The sequence below is a fragment of the Equus quagga genome, chromosome 7 (assembly GCF_021613505.1).
Source record: "Equus quagga isolate Etosha38 chromosome 7, UCLA_HA_Equagga_1.0, whole genome shotgun sequence".
NCBI lineage: Eukaryota > Metazoa > Chordata > Mammalia > Perissodactyla > Equidae > Equus > Equus quagga.
In genome coordinates this window covers 23550100-23573981 of record NC_060273.1, presented here as the reverse complement: position 1 = coordinate 23573981, position 23882 = coordinate 23550100, and the positions used below count along the sequence as shown (strand labels likewise).

Sequence of the window (23882 nt, the reverse complement as noted above, 5' to 3'; positions counted from 1 at the left end):
CAGCAGGTCCTGAGCCTTTCCTTGTATTTCATGACACTGGCATTTTGGAAAGTACAGGCCAGGTATCTTGTAGAATAAATCTCAATTTGGGCTTGTCTAATGTCTCCTCCAGATTAGCTTCACACTATGCACTTTAGGCAGGAATAATAAAGAAGAGATGCTGGGTTCTTCCCAGTGAATTATATCAGGAGGCACAGGCTGTTGACTAAGTTCCATTACTGGAAATGTTAACTTTGATAATTTGGCTAAGGTGGTTATCTACCAGTAATTTCTACTGGAAAATTACTATTTCATCCTGTAATTACTATGTATCTTGTTGGGGAGATACTTTGAGACTAGGTAAATATCTTGTTCCTCTCCAAACTTTCATTTACTAGTTTTAGCATCCACTGGTAATTCTTGCCTGAATCAACCGTAATTACAATGGTTGCTAAATGGTGCTTTTCTAATTCTGTCATTCTTTGTACATTATTAGTTGGCTTTCTACTGTGCTGAAGAGGTTTCTCTTCTCATTCATTCATTAATTTATATGAGGTGGACTGACTTATTTTATTCAGTAGGTTATAATCATTTACTATCACTATTTTAACGCTCATATTGCCCTAGATTTAGCCAGAAGGAGCCCCTTCAAACTGGCTTCTGTGTCCTTTTGACACGTCTCTATCATTCTTTGAGTAGTTCTTTACTTTTTGGGACACAAAGATGTTCTTCTTTCAAGATTCATCTTGTGTCTTCCCTGCCCCAAGCCTGGAAACAGCCATTTCTCCAAGGATCCCTGGTTCCTTTAATGGTCAAATACTGAGCAGCTCTGCTTCCAACCAAAGCGTCTGCAGGGTTGCAATCTGGCATGTTCTGCTCTGTTGGTGAAATAGTGAGTGGCTATGTGTGGTTCCTTGTAATGGAGAACCACACTTAGAAACCAAGATCTAGGCACTAGGGGTGTTCAATGCTACTGGAGCATCACTGCTTCAAGGGTCTCTCAGAGGTCGTATCTGGGAAACAGAGGTATAAATATAATGATGTATTATACATGAACACACACACACAGAACTCCATACCCATTTCTATATGTAGCTATGTATTAAAACCCACGAGTCTACACTGATACCTCTAACTATAATGCAACAGCGCAGGGTTTATTCTATCCTCTCTTTTCACATTTGTAATTCCCTTCTTCAAGCAGGAGAAACCTGGCTCCCGTTATGCACAATGTATTTACTTATGTGCTCAATCCTACAATGTAAAGAAAGTGGTTTCAGTATTACTAACACATTCCTCTGCACAAAAGAAGTCTACAAATCAGATTTCAGTTTTTAGAGTTTGACTTTTGGCCTGAGGGTAGAGTCCAACTACATAGGTTTAAAGGTTAACTCCTTTTCCTAATTTCTTCAGTGTAGTTATGTCAGTAACTTGAAATACAATTTGGTTCATCTGTTTCTGTCTGTATTCAATTTTAGGCCCTCCTCCCATGTTGCCCCCACCCCTATCCCCCAATTCCCTCTATCTTTTCCACCCCATTCCATCCAAGCCTTGTAGGTAACCAATGTCATTAGACTCACCTTTATCCTTCTGGTGTCTCTTTTGGCTCAAATGAGCAGATACATGTATATGTACATTTTTATTTCCCCTTTCTTACACAAAAGTGGCATACTACAGATACTCTTGTATTTTGCTTTTTCCACTGAACAGTTTATCCCGGAAATCTCTCCACATCAGTTCATAGATATCTTCTACATTCTTCTGTATAGCTGCATGGTGCTCATAATATGTGAATGTTCCACAATTTATTTAACTAGTCTATTAACAGACATTTTAGCTGCTTTCTACTCTTTTGCTATGACAAATAACGCTACAATGAAATATCTTGTACGTATAGTATTTTGCAACTGTGTACAAGTCTATCTGCGAATCAATTCCCCAAAATGAGACGTCTGGTAAAAGAGTATATGAATCCGTAATTTTGACACATATTGTCAAACTGACCTCCTTAGAGCTTGTATCAATTTATACTCTGTAACATTAACTTATTGCTGCATAACAAACGACCCCAAAATTTAGTGGCTCAAAACAACAATTATTTATTTTGCTCACAAAATCTATAACATGGGCAGGACTTGGTGGGACTAGCTCATCTTTGTTCCATTTGGTTTCAGCTGGAGTGGCTCAGCATTGAGCTGTAGGATTCACTCTTAGGATGGCTTACTCATATGGCTGACAAATTCGTGCTGGTTATCAGCTGGGAACTCAGCCAGGGGCCTCAGTCTCTCTCCTTATGGGCCTCTCCACAGGCTGCTTGGGCTTCTTCATGGCATAGTGGCTGGATTCCAAGTGCAAAATTCCCAAGAGAATCATCTTTTATGACCCATCCTCGGAAGTCACATAGCTTCACTTCTACCACAGTCATAAGCCTGCTTAGATCCAAGGGGAAGGAACACAGTCCCTCATCTCTTGATGGAAAGAGTATTTAAGTCACATTATAAGAGGGGCCTGTATAATGGGAGAAATCATGCCACTTTTGGAAAATACAATCTGCTGCAGTCTGAAGTGAACACATCCTCTGAACATAAAAATTCACATCCCTCCCACAGGCAAAATACACTCATTTTCTTCCCCAAGATGCCCAAATTTCATCCCATCATGGCATCAGCTTGAAGTCCAAGATCTTGTCATCTAAATCAGGTCCACAAGCAGACAAGGATCTTGGAGTATAGTTCCTCAGGTATGATTTCTTGACTGCTTTCTCTGTATATGATGACCTGTAAACTAAAAAAATAGTTATTTGGCCCCATTCTCTACCCCCTACAAACTTAGAATGGTCGGAAAGGCATAGGAATAACCACTAGAGACACTCCCATTCAAGCAAACAGCAGTACATAGCAATTCTAAAAGGTAGCTGAACTGGGCACACGTTGAGAGGTGTAAATGAGAAACAATTTTATTTTTAAATCCAGTAACTCCTGGTTCATTTATATTGGACATTTCTTTATTTAGCATGTTTTTTCCTCTTACATTTTCCTGTAGGCAGCCAGAAGCCACCAGTTTGCACTTGCAGTCTTCTACCTGCAAATCTCCTTCGTTAGATCACTGAGTTCATTAAGCATATTTCCTATTTCCCTTGTTACTGAAGGTGACAATGTTGCCCAACATTCCTTCTTCAAGGGGCCCCTTTCCTCCCATTCATAGCATTTTCTTTACTGTTCTTTAAGCCCTGACAAAGGTCCTTTAGGTTCCCACTAGCTCTCCTTAAGGCCCTTTATTATTTCACTAACAATCTTTTCCTTTCCATCTTCTGCCCGTAGCTCAATTGGCACTGTTCCAAGCCAATGCCATATGCACTAGGGTTTTGCTTTGGCAGCACCTCACTTCCGGTACCAAAATCTGTAGCAGTTATCTATTGCTGCCTAATAAACCACCCCAAATCTTGGGGGAATAAAACATCAACTACCATTTATTTTGATCACAAATCTGCAATTTGAACAGGACATAGTAGGGACAGCTCGCCTCTGATCTATGTGGCAGCAGCTGGGAGGGCTTGACTGTGGGTTGGAGAATCCACTGTCAAGATGGTTCACTCACACGGCTGGCAAGCTGCTGCTGGCTTTCACCTGAGAGCTCGGCTAGGGCTGTGGGCCTTGGTTCCTCTCCATGTGGGCTTCTCCATGGGCTGTTTGGGTTTATTCATGGCAAGGTGGCTGGATTTAGAGCAAGCATCCCAAGAGAATCAGGCAGAAGTCTCACTGCCTTTTATGACCTGCCTTGAAAGTCATATAGCCTCACTTCTACCAGTCATAGGCTTGCCCAGATTCAATAGAGGGAACAGAGACCTCAATGTCTCTTTATGGGATGAATGTCAAAGTCACATTGTAAAGAAAGTGTTTCAGATGGGAGATATTTTGGCCATTTTTCTGAAAATGCAATCTGCCACACACAGCAACAGTGTAAGCGTGCCTGTTTCCCCAAAGCTTTGCCAAGACAGTATGCTATCAAGCTTGTGAAAAATATCAAACTTGTGGCAAATATGAAGCTTGGTGATAAAACATCAAGCTTTCTCTAGTTTTATTTTTTTTGGTGAGGAAGATTGGCTCTGAGCTAACATTTGTTGCCACTCTACCACACTATGCTGAGGAAGATTAGCCCTAAGCTAACATCTGTGCCCATCTTCCTCTATTTTTTATATGTGGGACACTGCCACAGCATGGCTTGATGAGTGGTGCATAGGTCTGTGCCCAGGATCTGAACCTGTGAACCCTAGGCCACTGAAGTGAAGTGTGTGAACTTAACCACTATGCCACCGGGCTGGCCCCTCTAGTTTTAATTTAAATTTCCTCTTGTTATGAGGACAGATGAACATTATTCCTGTGTTTAAGATCCATCTGAACTTTCTTTCCTGTAAATTGTCTTTTTATGCTGTTTGTACATTTTTGTATTGGACTCCTAATCTCTTAACTGATTTAGAGGAGCGTTTTATATATTAGAAAGATTAGCCCACTGTCATTTGAGTAGCAAAAATACTTATCTCAATTTGACATGTTTTTTTTTACTTTGCTTATAGTTTCCTCTGGTTATACAGATTTTTTGAGAGTACCAATTCTTTTTTAATCAAGGTAACATTGATTTGTAACATTGTATAAACTTCAGGTGTACATATTTCACCTTCTGTACAGGCTACATCCTATTCCCCAGCAAAAGCCTAGTTGTCATCTGTCACCATACATGAATGCCCCTTTACCCCTTTCACCCTCCCCTCTCTACCTCTATCCCTTTTGTCCTCCTCCCTTTCCCTCTTTCCTCCTTGGCCCCATGGTAACCTGTTCTCTGTATCTATGTGTTTGTCTTCCATATATTAGTAAAATCATATGGTGTTTGTCTTTCTCCATCTGACTTATTTCACTTAGCCTAATACCCTCAAGGTCCATCCATGTTGTCACAAATGCCCAGATTTCATCTTTTTCCATGGCTGAGTAGTATCCCATTGTGTGTATGTATGTGTGTATACACACATACACACACACCCATATAACACATCTTTTTTACCCATTTGTCTGTTGATGGGTACTCATGTTGTTTCCAAATCTTGGCTATTCTGAATAAGGCTGCAATGAACATACGGGTGCACACATCTTTTTGAATTAGTGTTTTCATGTTCTTTGGATAAACACCCAGAAGTGGAAGAGTTGGGTTATATGGTAGATCTATTTTTAAGTTTTTGAGAAGTTGCCATACTGTTGTTCAGAGTGGGTATGCCAGTTTATATTCCCACTGGCAGTATACAAGGATTCCCTTTTCTGCACATCCTCTCTAACACTTGTTAATTCCTGTCTTTTTAATAATAGCCATTCTGATGGGGGTGAGGTAATATCTCATTGTGGTTTTGATTTGCATTACCTAATAATTAGTGATGCTAAACATCTTTCCATGTGCCTGCTGCCTACTGGTACATCTTCTTTGGACAAATATCTGTTCAGATACTTTGCCCATTTTTTAATTGGGTTGTTTGTTTTTATTCTTGTTGAGTTGTATGAGTTCTTTAAATATTTTGGATATTAACCTCTTATTGGATATATGTTTGCAAATATCATCTCCCAATTTGCAGGTTGCCTTTTTGTTTTGTTGATGGTTTCCTTTGCTGTGCAGAAGCTTTTTGTTTGATGTAGTCTCATTAATTTTTTTCATTGTTTCCCTTGCCTGGAAGATGTATTCAAAAAGATACCGCTAAGACCAATGACAAAGAGCATACCACCTAGATTTTCTTCTAGGAGTTTTATGGTTTTAGGTCTGACATTCAAATCCTTAATCCACTTTAAGTTAACTTTTATGTATGGTGTAAGACAGTGGCCTAGTTTCATTCTTTTGCATGTGGCTGTCCAGTTTCCCCAACACCATTTATTGAAGAGACTGACCTTTCTCCATTTTATATTCTTGTCTTCCTTGTTGAAAATTAACTGTCCATAAATATGTGGGTTTATTTCTGGGCTCTCAATTCTGTTCCATTGATCTGTATGTCTGTTTTTCTGCCAATACCATGGTGTTTGGTTACTATAGCTCTGTAGTATATTTTGAAAGCAGAGAGTGTGATACCTACAGCTTTGGTCTTTCTTCTCAGGATGGCTTTGGCTATTCGGGGTCTTTTGTAATCCTTGTTCTATTGCTGTGAAAAATGTCATTGGGTTGATAAGGACTGCACTGAATCTGTAGATTGCTTTAAGGAATATGGACATTTTAACTATGTTAATTCTTCTAATCCATGAGCATGGAATATCTTTCCATTTCTTTGTGTTTTCTTCAATTTCTTTCAACAACGTCTCATAGTTTTCAGCACACAGGTCTCTCACCTCCTTGGTAAGTTTATTCCCAGGTATTTTATTCTTTTTGTTGCAACTGTAAATGGAACTATATTCATGATTTCTCTTTGGGCTAGTCTGTTGTTAATGTACAGAAACACAACTAATTTTTCTATGTTGATTTTGTACCTACAACTTTACTGTATTCGTTTATTATTTCTAATAGTTTTTGGTGGGTTCTTTAGGGTTTCCTATAATAAAGTCAGGTCATTTGCATGTAGTGACAGTTTTACTTCTTCCTTTCCAATTTGGATAACTTTCATTCTTTTTCTTGCCTAATTTGCTCTGGCTAGGACTTCGAATACTATGTTGAATAAGAGTGGTAAGAGTAGTGGGGCTGGCCTAGAGGCATAGTGGTGTGCTCTGCTTTGGCGGCCTGGGGTTCACAGGTTCAGATCCTGGGTGCTGACCTAGCACTGCTCATTAAGCCATGCTGTGGCAGCATCCCATATACAAAATAGAGGAGGACTGGCACAGATGTTAGCTCACCGACAATGTTCCTCAAGCAAAAAGAGGAAGATTGGCAAGAGGTGTTAGCTCAGGACCAATATTCCTCTCATATACACACACTCAAAGAGTGGAGACTGGGCAACCTTTTCTTGTTCCTGTTCTTAAAGGGATAGTTTTCACTTTTCCACCATTGAATATGATATTATCTGGGGGTTTGTCATATAAGGCCTTACTATGTTGAGGTACTTTCCTTCTGTACCCATTTTATTCAGAGTTTTTATCATAAATGGATGCTGTATCTTGTCAAATGCTTTCTCTGCATCTATTGAGATGATCATGTGATTTTTATTCTTCATTTTGGTAACGTGGTGTATCATGTTGACTGATTTTTGGATGTTGAACCATCCTTGCATCCCCAGAATAAATCCCACTTTATCTTGGTGTATGATTGTTTTAGTGTGTTGTACTCAATTTGCTAATATTATTGAGGATTTTTGCAGCTATGTTCATCAGCAATATTAGCATGTGATTTTTTGTGTGTTGTCCTTATCAGGTTTTGATATCAGGGTAATGCTGGCCTCATATAATGAGTTAGGAACCATCCCCTCTTCTTCAATTTTTTGGAAGAGTTTGAGAAAGCTAGGTATTAAATCTTCTTTGAATGTTTGGGAGAATTCATTGAGGAAGCTGTCTGGCCTGACCTTTTGTTTTTTGGGAGTTTTCTGATTACTGTCTCAATCTCTTTACTACTGATCTGTCTATTCATAGTCTATTTCATCTTGATTCAGTTTTGGAATATTGTATGATTCTAGGAACTTATCCACTTTATTCTAGGTTATTCAATTTATTGGTGCATAGCTTTTCATAGAATTCTCTCATAATCTGTATTTTGTGGTATCTATTGTAATGTCTTCTCTTTCATTTCTGATTCTATTTGAGCCTTTCTCCTTTTTCCTTAGCAAGTCTATGTAACAGTTATCAATTTTATTTACCTTTTCAAAGAACCAGCTTTCAGTTTCACTGATTCTTTTTATTTCTTTTTAGCCTCTATTTCATTTATTTCTGCTCTGATTTTGATTCTTAGCTTCCTTCTACTGATTTTTGGCTTTGTTTGTTCCTCTTTTTCTAGTTTAGATATAAGGTTAGATTGAGAGTTTTCTTGTTTATTGACATGGACCTGTATTGCTATAAACTTCCCTCTTGGTACCACTTTTGCTGCATCCCATAAATTCTGGAATGCTGTGTTTTCATTTTCATTAGTCTCTATGTATTTTTTTATTTCTTTTTTGATTTCTTCATTGACTTAACAGTTGTTCAGTAGCATGTTGTTTAGTCTCAACACATATGTGACTTTTCCACCTTTCTTCTTGCAGTTCATTTCTAGTTTCATACCACTGTGGTCAGAAAAGATGCTTGATATGATTTTAATCTTCTTAAATTTATCAAAACTTGATTTGTTGCCTAACATATGGTCTATCTTTGAGACTCTTCTGTGTGTACTTGAGAAGAACATGTATTCTGTTGCTTTTGGATAGAATGTTCTCTATATATTTATTAAGTTCATTTGGTCTAATGTTTCATTTAAGGCTGATGTTTCTGTGTTGATTCTCTGTCTAGAGGATCTATCCATTGATGTAAGTGGGGTATTAGAGTCCCCTATTATTATTGTGTTGCTGTCAATTTCTCCCTTTAGATCTGTTAATAATGCCTTATATACTTCCATGCTCCTTACTTAGGTACATATATATTAATAAATGTTATGTCTTCTTGATGGATTGTCCCCTTGATCACTATATAATGTCCATCCTTGTCTCTTGTTATCTTCTTTGGCTTGAAATCTATTTTGTCTGATATAAGTATGGCTACATCTGCTTTTTTTTGGTTGCCATTTGGTTAGAGTATCATCTTCCATCCCTTCTCTTTGGGCCTATGTTTGTTTTTAGAGCTGAGATGGGCCTCCTGGAGGCAGCATATTGTTGGCTCTTGATTTGTAATTCATCAAGCCACTCTGTGTCCTTTGATTGGTGAATTCAACCCATTTATATTTACGGTGATTACCGATATATAAGGACTTAATACTGCCATTTTATCTTGTGTTTTACAGTTGCTCTATATTTCCATTGTTTATTTTTCCTTGTATTCCGTCTGCTATTTCAGGTTGGTAGTTTTCACTTTCCTCTTTATTTATGCTTGTCAATCTTCTGTGAATTTTTGTTTTGTGGTTAGCATGAGGTTTGTATAAAAGGTCTCACAGATAAGACAGTCCTTTTTCTGATGACAGCCTCTTATCTTGATTTGCCTATGCAGGTTCTGTCCTTTTCCTCTTCCCTTTCTATGTTTTTGTTGTTACAAATTATCCCTTTTGGTATTGTGAGTTTCTTACCAAATTGAAGTGGTTATAGTTATTTTTAACACTTTCTTTCCTTGTAACTTTTACACATAATTAAATGTATACTATCCTGATACAGATTTGCAATTTTCTGTCTATCACTTTGCTCAAGCTTTGTACACCTTTGCCTCTTCCTTTCAGGTATGAGAGCTCCTTTCAGCATTACTTGTAAGGCGAGTCTAGTGGCGATGAATTCCCCGAGCTTCTGTTTGTCAGGAAAGCCTTTATTTCTCCTTCATATCTGAAAGATAACTTTGCTGTATAGGGCATTTTTGGCTGACAGTTTTTATTTTTAGTATTTTAAATGTATCTTTCCACTCTCTCCTGGCCTGCAGGTTTCTGCTGAGAAATGTGCTGATAGCCTAATGGGGATTCCCTTAAAATTTATTTTCTTTTTCTTCCTGGTTGCTTTTAATATTCTTTGTAATTGAATTTTGATAGTTTTATTATCGTGTGCCTTGAAGAAGGTCTTTTGCATTTGTGCTCTATTAGCTTCATGGAGTTGTATATCTAGTTCCTTCCTCAGGTTTGGGAAGTTCTCAGCTATCATTCCTTTAAATAAGCTCTCTGCTCCCTTCTCTCTCTCATCTTCTGGGATACTCATCACCCTTATATTGCCCTTTCTAATGGAGTTGGATAATTTTTGTAGAATTTAATTTGTTTTTTGCAGGAGAAGATTTGCCCTATGATAACATCTGTACCAATCTTCCTCTTTTTTCTTCCCCCTCAAAGACCCAGTATATAGTTGTGTATAGATGTAGGCTCTTCTATGTGAGCTGCCATCACAGCATGGCTACCGACAGACAAGTGGTGTGGTTCCGCACCTAGGAACCAAACCTGGGCTGCCGAAGCAGAGCAGGTGGAACTTTACCTGCTAGGCCATCAGGGCTAGCTCAGAATTTTATTTAAAGTCTTAGCTCTATCTCCTCTTCTAACTGTATCATTTCTAGGTTTCTATCTTTGAGCTTGCTAATTCTCTTCCATCTGCTCTGCTCTATTTCCAATGCTTTCTAATGTATTTCTTCTCCCATTTTTTGAGTTCTTTAGCTCTAGAATTTCTATTTAGTTATATTTTGGAATTTCAAACTCCTTGGTAAAATGTTCCTTCTGTTCATTGATTTTATTCCTGAGTTCACTGAACTGCCTCTCTGAGTTTTCTTGTAGCTCACTGTCATTTCTTCATGACAACTGTTTTGAACTCTTTACCAGTTAGGTGCAAATCTTCCATGATTTTATGTTTGGTTTCTGCAGAGTTGTTTTCTTTTTGCAATGCCATGGTACCATGGCTTTTAGTGTTGCTCACTGAGGTATATCTGCTGGCACATATCTTATCACAAACAAATTTTTTACTTAACTACAGGTTTGTTTATTTTGAATCAAACTTTTCAATTGCTTGGAGATTAGAAGTCTTTCTTCTGTTTTTCAGTAGGTGGCACTATAGCACTAGTTCTGGTTTCTCTTTCCTGAGCTGCCTCTGGCTATATTTGAAGATCTGCAGGTTCCACCCTGCATTGCCTCTATTTGGGGTGTTGCCTGCACTCTCGGCATGGCCACCTGCACTGCTGGGTGTCAATGATACCTCGCTGTTGCTGGTGTCACTGTGGTTGCTGGCTTTGTCACCAGGGGCACAGGGATGGCTAACACCTCAGCTGCATCTGAGATTACCTGGGTGGGAAGCTCCACCCACTGTGGTGGTGGTGGGAGTGGGCAGAGTGCTTGGTACGAGCACTTGGTGCAAGGCACTGTTCAGCTGTCATCTGTTACTCTTTGGCTGCAGTCACTCCTGCTGTTGGGATACAGCGTTCCTGTGTGTACCTGCTTCTGCTACCAGATTTCAAGCCATGGCCAGGGGGCCAGGAAACATAGGGCTTGGTGATCATGTGCTCCACCTCTGCTACTAGTCTGCTTCCCATAGCTGCAGATATTGCTGTGGTTGGCTGGCTGGAGTGGCACACGAGCCTCTGCTGCTGCTCACTGAGTTCTTGAGGGCTGGGGGTGGCAGGCTCAGCTGCTGCAGCTGGGAATCCAGGATTCTGGGCTCTGCCTCTGCTGTTCCCCTATTCAGCCTCCTCTATGTGCTCCAACTCATCCACTTGTATGTATTGTTGTGTGGATCTTTCCAGTGTCCTGGTGTGCTGTGAATGTAGCCTTTGTTGGATTATGGATGTTTTACTGCCTGAAGATGGAAGAGGAGAGACAAAAGGATCCTCTCATGCTACCATGATGATAATGACGTCAATTTTTGGGTATTTTTAAGAAGTTGAACCCATCAATCTTTTCTTTTATGGCTTCTGGATTGTCAGTTGTAATTAGAAAGTCTTTACTCAGTGAAAATTACAAAGAAATTCTCCCATTTTTTTTCTTGTAAAACTTTTAAGGCTGGCTTACTTTTTCACATTGAAATTGTTGATTCATTTGAGGACTATTCTGAGGTAAAGGATGAGGTATGGATTCAACTTTACTTTTTTCCAAATGGCTCCCCAGAAATCCCAACATTGATTATTGAATAAACCATCTTTTCACCACTGGTTTGAGATGTGACCTTTATCATATGCCAAATTCCTATCTGTTCAACAAATGTTTATTCAGTGCTTCCTATGTACCAAGCATGCTGCTTGAGTTATAGCAGTGAACAAAAGAGACTAAAATTTTCTGCCCTTATGAAACTTACATTCTTGCAGGGGGAGGGAGACTATAAATATGATAATTGGGCAAATCACATAGCATGTTGGAAGACAAAAGAAGAATGGAATAAGAAAGTTTGAGAATGTGTGTGTGGGGGGGAAGCAGCTGCAATTTCAAAAAGGTGGTGAAGAAAGATGTTGTTCAAGAGGTGAAAGTTGAAAAAAGACTTGAAAAGTTAATAGTACAAAGGCTCTAAGGCAAGAGTGTGCTTGGCATGTTCAAGGAAGAAGAAAGAGGCTAGGGTAGTTACAGTGGAGGGAACAAGTGGGAGAAGTAAATGATGAACTCTGGGAGGTGGGACTGTTTAGGCCATATAAAGGACCTTGGCTTTTACTCTGAGTCAAATGGGAAGCATGCATTTTGAGCAGAGGAGTGAAAGGGTCTGATTTACATTACCCTACCATTTTCTAGGCTACAGTTTTTTGGAATTACCCCTTTTCTTCCTGTCTTTACCCTCTGGCTAAGTTCTGCTGATTCCTAAAGAAAAGCACTCAAATCCACCTATTTTTCTTCATCTTCTAGTTTTAAGCTATTATTTTCTATCATCTGGAACACTGCAATAGCTTCCAAGAGGTTCTCTCCCCTTCCATTCTTGCCTCTCACCAATTCACCTATTTCATAGCACACACCAGGGTGATTTTTAAAGTAGAATTTAGTTATTTATTATGTTACTATCCTGTATAAATTCCCTCAAAGGCTTTGCACTGCACTTAGAATAAAATCCAAACAAGGCCATGCATACTTAGCCCCGAGACACTTCTCCAAGCTTACTTCAAGTCACCCTCTCCCTCCCTCCACTCCAACTAGAGTGGCCTTCTTTCAGTTTCTCAAAGATAACCATGGTTTTTGCACATGATGTTTAGCATATGAATAAAATGCTCTTTTCTACTTACTGTTTATAACTTGTATATATCCTTCACATCTCACCTTAAATTTCACTCCCCCAGAGAGTTCTTCCCTGATTCCCTAATGTGCATTCACAGCACCTTATTCTTATTTTGTATAATAAACACCTCAATTTGCAACTTATTAGTATATTTGCTCAATGTCTGTCACTGCTAGACTGTAAGAAACTGGGCTTAGGACCATGTCTGTTTTGCTCACTGATGTACAGCTGATGCCAAGCACAATTTCTGGCACGTAGTAGCTGGTCAAAAAATATTTATTGAGGGGCTCACCCTGTGGCCAAGTGGTTAAGTTCACGTGCTCTGCTGCGGCGGCCCAGGGTTTCGCTGGTTCGGATCCTGGGCACGGACATGGCACTGCTTATCAGGCCACGTTGAGGCAGCGTCCTATATGCCACAACTAGAAGGACTCACAACTAAAACATACAACTATGTATTGGGGGGATTTGGAGAGAAAAAGCAGGAAAAAAAAAAGGAAGATTGGCAATGGTTGTTAGCTCAGGGGCCCATCTTTAAAAAAAGAAAATTTACTGAATAAATGAATCATCTTCCTTCTCAACATAATAAATGGTTCTGGAAAATCAAAACAAACTCTTCAGGCTAGAATGCCAAGAAGCAAATATGACCCCTTTGTTCTTGATGTCTTTCTATTCCTCTCTGTGGGGAGCCTTACAATTAAGAGTAAACTGGAGGAGGACATCAGCATCATGGCAGACTGAGTTTCCCCAATAATCTCTCGCCTTCAATGTACAACAAAAAGGACATTCATATTCCAACAGAGGACATCCAAACACAACAGAAAAAATGTCAGAGAGACCTATGCAGCCATATGACAGAGGGCAGAGAGGCTGGAGCTCCCCTCAGAGAAGATGGAACAGGGTAAGAGAAAACTTCACACCCTCCCCTAAGGACTGTGATCCTGGTCTGCAGGAGACCTCCGAGAAGAAAGGAATGGGGGAGGGGATGTTTGTTCACGGGAACATCAACTACCCCCGAAGGCCCTTGCAGCCTAGAGGGAAGCTCTCTACCAAGGTGAAAGCTTTTGCGGGGGTGGCCTTATCAAGCCAACACCCCAGGAGAGCAGATAGTGAGAGCAGAGCAAGAAAACCCTGAGAGCACACAGGAAAAAGCGCCCCTCCCCCTACCCGCCCAGTGCAGGCTCCAGCACCTGGGATCTCGGCTGAAGGCAGAGGGCTAAGGATATGCTGCTCTTAACGCCCACCCGGTGGTGATAGGTGGTAACTGTGCCCAAATAACACCAGGATGCTAAAAAACAGAGCTACTCCCTCTAGCAATATCAAACATTATATGAGATCTCCGGACCAGAAAGAAAATGACAAGTACCCAGAAATCAGTCCTGAGGAAACAGAAATACATAATCTAAATGACAAAGAATTCAAAATAGCTACCATCAAAAAACTCAACAAATTAAAAGAGAACGTAGAGAAATAATTCAATGAGTTCAGGAGCTACTTCACAAAACAGATTGAAACTATAAAGAAGAATCAATCAGAAATATTACAGATGAAAGACACAATGAAAGAAGAAAAACAAAATATGGATTCCCTGAATGCTCAAGCGGACACTATAGAGGAGTGTATCAGCATAATCAAAGATAAACATGTTGAAATGCTCCAAATAGAGGCCAAGAGAGAACTAAGAGTAAAAAGAAATGAAGAAACTCTCCAAGAAATATCCAACTCAATTAGAAAATGCAACATAAGAATTATAGGTATTACAGAAGGAGAAGAGAAGGAGAATGGAGCAGAAAACTTGTTCAAAGAAATAATACAGAACTTCCCAAACCTAGGGTAGGAGATGGAAATCCATGTGGAAGAGGCTCCCAGATCTCCTAAATATATCAATGTAAAAAGGTCTACTGCAAGGCATATAGTAGTGGAACTGGCAAAACTGAATGACAAAGAAAGAATACTAAGAGCAAAAGGCAGAAAATAACCTACAAAGGAACACCTATCAGGCTTTCAGTGGATTTCTCTGTAGAAACCTTACAGGCTAGGAGAGAGTGGAATGACATATTCAAATCTTTGAAGGACAAAAACTTTCAGCCAAGAATACTTTATGCAGGGAAAATATCCTTCAGATATGATGGAGAAATAAAAACTTTCCTAGACAAACATAAATTAAGGGAGTTTGTAGCCAGAAGACCCCCCTGCCAAGAAATCCTCAAGAAGGCCCTCATGCCTGGAAAAAAAAAGGGAGAAAGGGGTTACAAAGCACAGAACAAGGAGATAAATACGCACACAGAATCAGAGCAGGACAGCAAATACTCAAGTATAGCATTAAAGACAAAGGGAAGGAAAACACCAAAAACAAAGATAATCTTGACATTTTAACCACAAACTCATAACACAAAATGGAATAAGATGTGAGAAAAACAACTTAGGAGGGGGAGAGGAAAGGGACTGAATCAGTTTAGGCTAAGGAAATAAGAGGCCATCAGAAAATGGACTATCTTATCCATGAGATTTTGCATAAAAACCTCATGGTAACCACTAAATAAAAAAGCGGAACAGAGACACAAATAATAAATAAGGAGAAAACAAAGAGACACAACATAAAAAACTACATAACTCAATTGGTAGACCAAAATACACAGGATGAGAAACAAAGGAAATGCAGGAGAACCAGAAAATGAGTGATAAAATGGCAGCATTAAGCCCTCATATGTTGATAATCACCCTAAACATAAACAGGTTGAATTCTCCAATAAAAACACACAGAGTGGCGAGATGGATTAAAGAACAAGACCCAACAATATGCTGCCTCCAGGAAACACATCTCAGCCCCAATGACAAACACAGGCTCGGAGTGAAGGGATGGAAGACGATACTCCAAGCTAATGGCACACAAAAGAAAGCAGGTGTTGCAATACTTATATCAGACAAAGTAGACTTCAAGATAAGGCAGGTAAAGAGAGACAAAGAGGGGCAGTATATAATTATCAAAGGGACAGTCCATCAAGAAATAACACTTATAAATATCTATGCACCCAACACAGGAACACCAAAGCACAGAAGGCAGCTATTAACAAACCTAAAAGATGACATTAATAACAACATGGTACTAGCAGGGGACCTCAACACTCCACTCACATCAATGGACAGATCATCTAGACAGAAAATTAACAAGGAAACAGTGGAATTAAAGGAAAAAATAGACCAATTTGACTTAACAGGCATATATAGAACACTCCATCTAAAAACAGCAGAATACACATTCTTCTCAAGTGCACACGGAACATTCTCAATGTTGGGAAACAAGGCAGGCTTCAGTAATTTAAGAAGATTGAAATAATAACAAGCATCTTTTCTGATGACAATGCTATAAAGCTAAAAAGTATTACAAGAAAAAAGCTGAGAAAGTTACAAAGATGTGGAGACTAAACAACATGCTATTGAACAAGCAATGGATCACTGAAGAAATTAAGGAAGAAATCAAACAATATCTGGAGACAAATGAAAATGAAAACACACCATACCAACTCATATGGGATGCAGCAAAAGCCGTATTAAGAGGGAAATCCATCTCAATACAGGCTTACCTTAACAAACAAGAAAAATCCCACATAAGCAATCTGAAACTACACCTAACTGAATTAGAAAAGGAAGAACAAAGCCCAAAGTCAGCAGAAGGAGAGAAACAATAAAAATCAGAGCTGAGTGGCCGGCCCCATGGCCGAGTGGTTAGGTTCGCACGCTCCGCTTTGGCAGCCCAGGGTTTCGCCAGTTTGATCCAGGGTGCGGACATGGCACTGCTCATCAAGCCATGCTGAGGCGGCGTCCCACAAGGCACAAGAAGAAGGATGCACAACTAAAAATACACAGCTATATACTGGGGGGCTTTGGGGAGAAAAAGGAAAAATAAAATCTAAAAAAGAAAAAAAAAGAGCAGAAATAAATGCAATTGAAACAAAAAAGTCAGTAGAAAGGATCAATGAAACAAAGAGCTGGTTCTTTGCTAAGATGAATAACATTGACAAACCCCCAGGCAGACTTACACAGAAAAAAAGAGAGAAAGGTCAGATAAATAAAATTAGAAATGAAAGACAAGAAATAACAATGAATGCCAGAAATACAATGGATTTTAACAGAATACCATGAAAAACTATATGCCAACAAAATAGACAATCTAGCGGAAGTGGATAAATTCTTAGACTCTTACAACCTCGCAAGGCTGAATCAAGAAGCAGCAGACAATCTGAACAGACCAGTGACAAGGAAGGAGATTGAAACAGTAATCAAAAGCATCGCAAAGATTAAAAGCCCAGGATCAGACAGCTTCCCTGGGGAATTCTACCAAACTTTCAGAAAGGATTTAATACCTATCCTTCTCCAGCTATTCCAAAAAATCAGGGAAGATGGAATGCTTCATAATACATTCCAAGGCCAACATCACTCTGATACCAAAGCCTGACAAGGACAACACAAAAAACGAAAACTACAGGCCAATATTGCTGATGAACATAGACGCAAAAATCCTCAACAAAATACTGGCAACCCGAATACAGCAATACATTAAAAAGATCAAACATCATGATCAAGTGGGATTTATACCAGGGACACAGGGATGGTTCTAGATCCGCAAATCAATGTGATACAGCATGTTAACAAAATGAGGAATAAAAAACACATGATCATCTCAACAGATGCAGAGAAAGCATTTGACAAGATCCAACAACTGTTCATGATAAAAATTCTTAAGAAAATGGGGATAGAAGGAAATTGCCTGGACATAATAAAGGCTGTATATGACAAATCCACAGACAACATCATACTTGATGGGGAAAAACTGAACATCATCCCTCTGAGAACAGGAACGAGACAAGGATGCCCACTATCACCACTCTTATTCAACACAGTACTGGAGGTTTTGGCCAGAGCAATTAGGCAAGAGAAAGGAATAAAAGAAATCCAAATAGGGAGTGAAGAAGTGAAAATCTGTTTGCAGACGACATGATTTTATAGATAGAAAACCCTCAAGAATCCATCAGAAAACTATTAGAAATAATTAACAACTACAGTAAAGTTGCAGGGTACACAATCGACTTACAAAAATCAGCTGTATTTCTGTACTCTAATAACAAACTTACAGAAAGAGAAGTCAAGAATACAATTCCATTTACAATTGCAACAAAAAGAACAAATTACCTAGGAATAAATTTAACTATGGAAGTGAAGGACTTATACAATGAGAACTATACGACATTATTGAAAGAAAAAGATAATGACATAAAGAGATTCCATGCACATGGATTGGAAGAATAAACACAGTTAAAATGTCCATACTATCCAAAGCAATCTACAGATTCAATGCAATCCCAATAAAAATCCCAATGACATTCTTCATGGAAATAGAACAAAGAATCCTAAAATTCATATGGGGCAACCAAAGATCCCAAATTGCTAAAGCAACACTGAGAAAAAAGAATAAAGCTGGAGGCATCACAATCCCTGACTTCGAAATGTACTACAAAGCCATAGTGATCAAAACAGCATGGTACTGGTACAAAAACAGACACACAGATCAATAGAACAGAACCAAAAGCCCAGAAATAAAACCGCACACATATGGACAGCTAATCTTTGGAAAAGGAGCCAAGAACATACAATGGAGAAAAGACAGTCTCTTCAATATATGGTGTTGTGAAAACTGGACAGCCACATCCAAAAGAATGAAAGTAGACCACTGTCTCATGCCATATACAAAAATAAACTCAAAATGGATCAAAGACTTGAAGATAAGTCCTGAAACCATAAAACCCCTGGAAGATAATATAGGAGTACACTCTGACATCGAACTTAAAAGGATCTTTTCGAATATCATGTCTTCTCAGACAAGGGAAACAAAAGAAAAAATAAAGAAGTAGGACTTCATCAGACTAAAGAGCTTCTGCAAGGCAAAAGAAACTACCATCAAAACAAAAAGACAACCCACCAATTGGGAGAAAATATTTGCAAATCATATATCCAATAAGGGGTTAATCTCCATGATATAAAAGGAACTCACACAACTGAACAACAAGAAAACAAACAGCCCAATCAAAAAATGGGCAGAGGATATGAACAGACATTTTTCCAAAGAAGATATACAGATGGTCAATAAACTCATGAAAAGATGTTCAACATCACTAATCATCAGGGAATTGCAAATCAAAACTACACTAAGATACCACCCTACACCTGTTAAAATGGCTATAATCACTAAGACTAAAAATAAACATTGGAGAGAGTATGGAGAAAAAAACCACTGGTGGGAATGGAAACTGGTGCAGTCACGATGGAAAACAGTATGGAGCTTCCTCAAAAGACTAAAAATAGACATACCATATGACCCAGCTATCCCACTAGTAGGTATCTACCCAAACAACATGAAAACAACAATCCAAAGTAACATATGTACCCCATGTTCATTGCAGCACTATTCACAGTAGCCAAGACATGGAAACAATCCAAGTGCCTATCGATTGATGATTGGGTAAAGAAAATGTGGTATATACAGAGAATGGAATACTACTCAGCCATAAAAAAGGACAAAATCATCCCATTTGCAACAACATGGATGGACCTGGAGCGAATTACGCTAAGCAAAAGAAGCCAGACTGAGAAAGACAAACACCATATGATTTCACTCATATGTGGAATATAAACAAGCACATGGACAAAGAAAACAGTTCAGTGATTACAAGGGGAAGCGGGTAGGGGAGTAGGCACAGGGGGTGAAAGGGAGCACTTATGTGGTGACAGACAACAATGTGCAACTGAAATTTCACAATGATGTAAACTGTTAGGAACTCAAATTAAAAAAATATGAAATTAAAGGAAAAAAAAAGAGTACACTGAATGAATCTATTCCTTGCAACCCAAAGATCCCAAAGAACATAAATGCTCAATTCCAGCTGACAGTCTCCTTATTGTCCCTGCTCTGGCTCAAGTTTTATTTCCTGTCTGCAATGGTCCTGTCTTCTCTTATCTCCAAACCCTACTCGATATTAGCACAAATTCAAACTTTACCTTCTTCCTGAAGTCTTCCCTCATCCCTCCCGTATCAACTGGATTTCTCCCTTCTCTGAACACCTGTTGTATTTGTTGTCTTTTGCATTCATAGCAGCATCCAAGATTATACTTTTTTGACTATTAATTGTGTGATGTAGGCTTTTAAAAATCTCCTCCTGTGTGTTTACTGACTACCCATGGGTAATGATTATCTCCTAAAATTTGGAACAACAGAAGTCCTCTAACCTGAAGCAACTGAGAGTGGTATCTGGTATGTTAGGCAAGAAAGCTGGTTAAAGTGGAGATTGATAAAAGATATCTGAAACATTTAATTTTAATTAAAATATATAAATTTATATGCATGTGCTCATTTCTGATGTAAAGTTAAGCCTTCTCTATGAGAGTGATTTTAATAATTGAGTGCCCATACCCATCATGTATCAGTTTCTGTTTCATTAAAGTGGAATAAGGAAATGACACGTGGGAAACATAGCTGCAGAATCCTCTGAGATTTTTATGATTTTCCTTTGGTGTCTTATGGTTTTGCTCACACCTAATTTGACAGCAACTTTTTAAAAAGTGACTGGCATTCACTGAGTTTTTTCCAAGCATTCAACTAATTTTCATAGAAACAGTTCCTTGTTACACTTAAACCTTATCAGTTTATGTAATACTTAATCAAATCACAGAATTGTAACAATAAGATTAAACAGGTTTTGAAAGAGGTACAACAAATTCTTGGTAACATTAACTTGTGGCAGCAGATGTCCTTAGGCACATTTAATAATCCCATTAGCTCCAAGCAGTCATAGTGACCTGGGCATCATTCATAGTTTACAGAGAGAATGGCAAGTGTTTAAATACTGATAAAGGGTCATTAAAAGACAGTCTAAGCCTTTTGTTCCTTTATAAGATCTAGCACAGACATGAGCCTATGATCTGCTAGGAGAGAAGATCTACAAAGGGGCATATAAGGTGAATCGGAAACATCCTATAGAGACTACCATCTGTCACAAGAGTCTCAAGGACTCTGGAATTTGGGGGTTAGCACTTCTGAGAATTGAAAAATAAAAGTGTCTGCATTCGGAGAACTACAGTAGCATTTCAGAGGAGAGTAAAACTGAACTCACCTGGGACCTGACTATCTGTGATCTATCATTCATTTCCTTCTCCTCCATGTTCCCCTCCTGGGAAAGTACAGCATTCTGAGAAGGCATAAATGGGAAAAAGAGAAAAGAAGCATCTTGTCAACACATGATATTACGGCTGAACATAAATCTTAACGCTTTTTCTTCGTGTTGGGATGGCACACAACTTACAGAGAATCCCTTTAAGACACAAGCTTAAAGGCTGGATGGATGACATAACTGTGACATTCTTGCTTCTCTATTACATTGAGGATTTCAGTGCAGGGCTTTCTCTCCTCTGTGGTACAATTCCCCTTGTCGTGGCATATGGGAAGCTCAAGAGAGCTCAGTGGTTTTCAGCCTTAGTTACACATTTGGGGAATTTAAAAAAGATGCCAATGCTCAGCCCCTCTTCCCAGAGATTTGGATTTACTTGGTCTGGTGTGGGCCTGGGCAACAGCATTTTAAATTCTAAAGTCTCCAAGTGATTTTAAGTGGGAGATGAGAACCACTGAGATGAGGTGATTCAGAGGACATATGTTGAGGGCCTATTCTTACTCTTTAACGGAATAAATTTACCCCAAACTCAAACTCTAGAGATTTTCTCTCCTTTACTCTAAGATGATCCTTCTAATATATAAAGGAGATTTCACTCTTCTCACTTTTCAGAACATTCACCTTCCTTTTTGAGTACGTGAAGTCAGTTCTCCTCCATGATTACTACACCTCTTTGCAGTTCTTAAGTTGTAATGTCAACAAAGCTTTGTTCTCTTCTAGTGTTGACAGTCAGTAGATGCAGCAGTATTAACAGCTCCAGTATCCCTGTCAGTCCCTGAAAGCTAATTTTCCAGTACCTTATGGGGAACAGCCACTCCCAGGTATTAAAAGTGCCTAATCTCTGATGAGAGCCTCAAGAGCCAATGGACATGCACAAGAATGATTTCTGCTTCCCAGAGGCAAACACTCATTCATGAAGAGTTGAGATGTGGGGGCTCCTGAAAGAGGCTATTACTTTTTTTTCCCTAAAGGCATTAATCTTTCATGTACTGACTTCACTATGATATTCAAATCTGTCTCCTGGCATGGATCTTGTAAGATACAATTTCAGGTTGAGCACCTGTTATGAGATGCACCAGTCAGCAGAAGAAATCCAGCAGTCTCAGTCACCTAGGGACCTACAGAGTCTGTAAAGAGACATACAAACTATTCATTCATAAAGATAGAGCACAGCAGGATGCAGAATTCTTTAAAACAATCAAAAAGCATTTTTACAATTTTTCAGATTCACACATTACAAAAAGCAGAGACGTATATAGATGCATCAACTACAACAAACTTAGCCTCTGTCCTTTTCCACCCTCTTCTCAGAATAGAAAACAATGTGGTCCTTGCCTAGTGAAACTCTTTCAGAAAAACTCTTCCTCTTTCTGAGGAAAAAACAGGCCTTTCACCAGCACCAATGAGAGTGAAACGTATTGATCTGCTAAAAATCATGAAAGAATACATTGTTTTTCTGTTAACAAAGGGTGACCTGCAAAACTTTCAAAAGCTAGTGATGGGGGGCTGGCCCAGTGGCACAGGGTTAAGGTCGCAAGTTCTGCTTCGGTGGCCCAGGGTTCGCCAGTTCAGATCCAGGTGCGGACATGGGACCACCTGGCAAGCCAGGCTGTGGCAGGGGTCCCACGTATAAAAGTAGAGGAAGATGGGCATGGATGTGAGCTCAGGGCCAGTCTTCCTCAGCAAAAAGAGGAGGATTGGCAGCAGATGTTAGCCCAGGGCTAATCTTCCTCAACAACAACAACAACAACAAAAGCTAGTGATGGAAATAAAGAAGGAAGCTATTTCTCAGAAGCAATTTTTTAAAAGAAGAAAAGTGCAGTTCCAGTGGAATGGCCCTGTTAGAAAAGGAAGCCATTCACTGCCCAAGACATGGCACAAATTTCACATTTTACAACCAGTTTATTAAGAAGTAGACTTTTCAGGAGTAATTTTAAAGCACTTTAAGAACCAAGTCGTTATCTTACCAAGCAAAAAGCTCTAAGAAGGTCCTACTGTCTGAAGAGCCAGTCAGAATCTTTGAGAATGCTCTGAGGTTACACCCCTAATCACCTTAACACCGTTCATTCACAACAACAAGAATCATATACCAAGTTAGGCAGAACAGGGTTTCTCCTTGATATGTGCAAACTGAAAGGGGCTCCAGAGATTACTTGCTTGAGGTCTTCCTGTGCTAAGTCACATCTCACTGTCTGTTATTCACAAAAAGGGACCAAATCAAGCTTGGAAAATGCTGGCTTCAACAAAGTTAAAATAGTTTCTTTGCTGCAAATCTTCTCAGAGACTTTCATATGGTAATGTACATTGTGAATCCCAGAAAAACCCCAAGGCGATGAGGAACAGGTCAAATAATTATATACTGTGCACAAGGTTTCCCAAATATAGTTAATTTGCGAATTTTTTTATGGCAACTGATGGGTATAGGGTTCCACAGAACACACCTGTGGAAATGCTGACTTATTTCTCAGTTCCTTGGTTAATGAAGGATTCCAAAGTTGAAGATCACAAAACTAAGTGAAAGAGCTGGTTCTAGAACCCATGTCTCCTGATTCACAGTCCTGAGCTCCTTCTACTATACTCTGAAGTCCTTCTTAGAACTTGTTCGCTTCTTTTCCTTGTCTTATTTCATCCTCGTTCTTCTTATAATTTCCCTTTTAATTCCTGTATTGGAAAGAACACAAAAAGAAAGCCACTCCCGACCCCAAAACTTGTGTGTAATTCTTCATACAATACACATGTGGACCTTTCTAGAGACGCCTGTGGGATTGCCACAGTCTTTCTCAAAAAAGTAACCATGATGGCCTGGAAAGTAACAAATTCCCTTGAGTGCCTAAGGAATACTAGAATTGCAATCAATTCAGACGGAGAATGAGTCTGGGCTTAACAGTTTTCCTTTACCTGGAATTCTTCCAAAA

General features: G+C 39.1%; 1 protein-coding gene across 3 annotated transcripts in view; it reads right to left on the bottom strand.

Annotated features, from left to right (window-relative positions):
- The window catches only part of ZNF713 (zinc finger protein 713), a 43632-nt gene that overhangs the window by 11822 nt on the left and 7928 nt on the right, over window positions 1-23882 (bottom strand). Inside the window, exons 2-3 of one of the 3 annotated variants that reach the window (XM_046665200.1) lie at window positions 22028-22094; window positions 20914-20988 (exon numbers count right to left, since the gene is read on the bottom strand). The exons of 1 other annotated variant lie outside the window; for it this stretch is intronic. In XM_046665200.1, the coding sequence (XP_046521156.1) occupies window positions 20914-20961 (48 nt within the window). In that variant the 5' untranslated portion in view covers window positions 20962-20988; window positions 22028-22094. The remainder of the gene's footprint in view (window positions 1-20913; window positions 20989-22027; window positions 22095-23882) is intronic. One more of the 3 variants, XM_046665202.1, reaches the window with a different exon arrangement.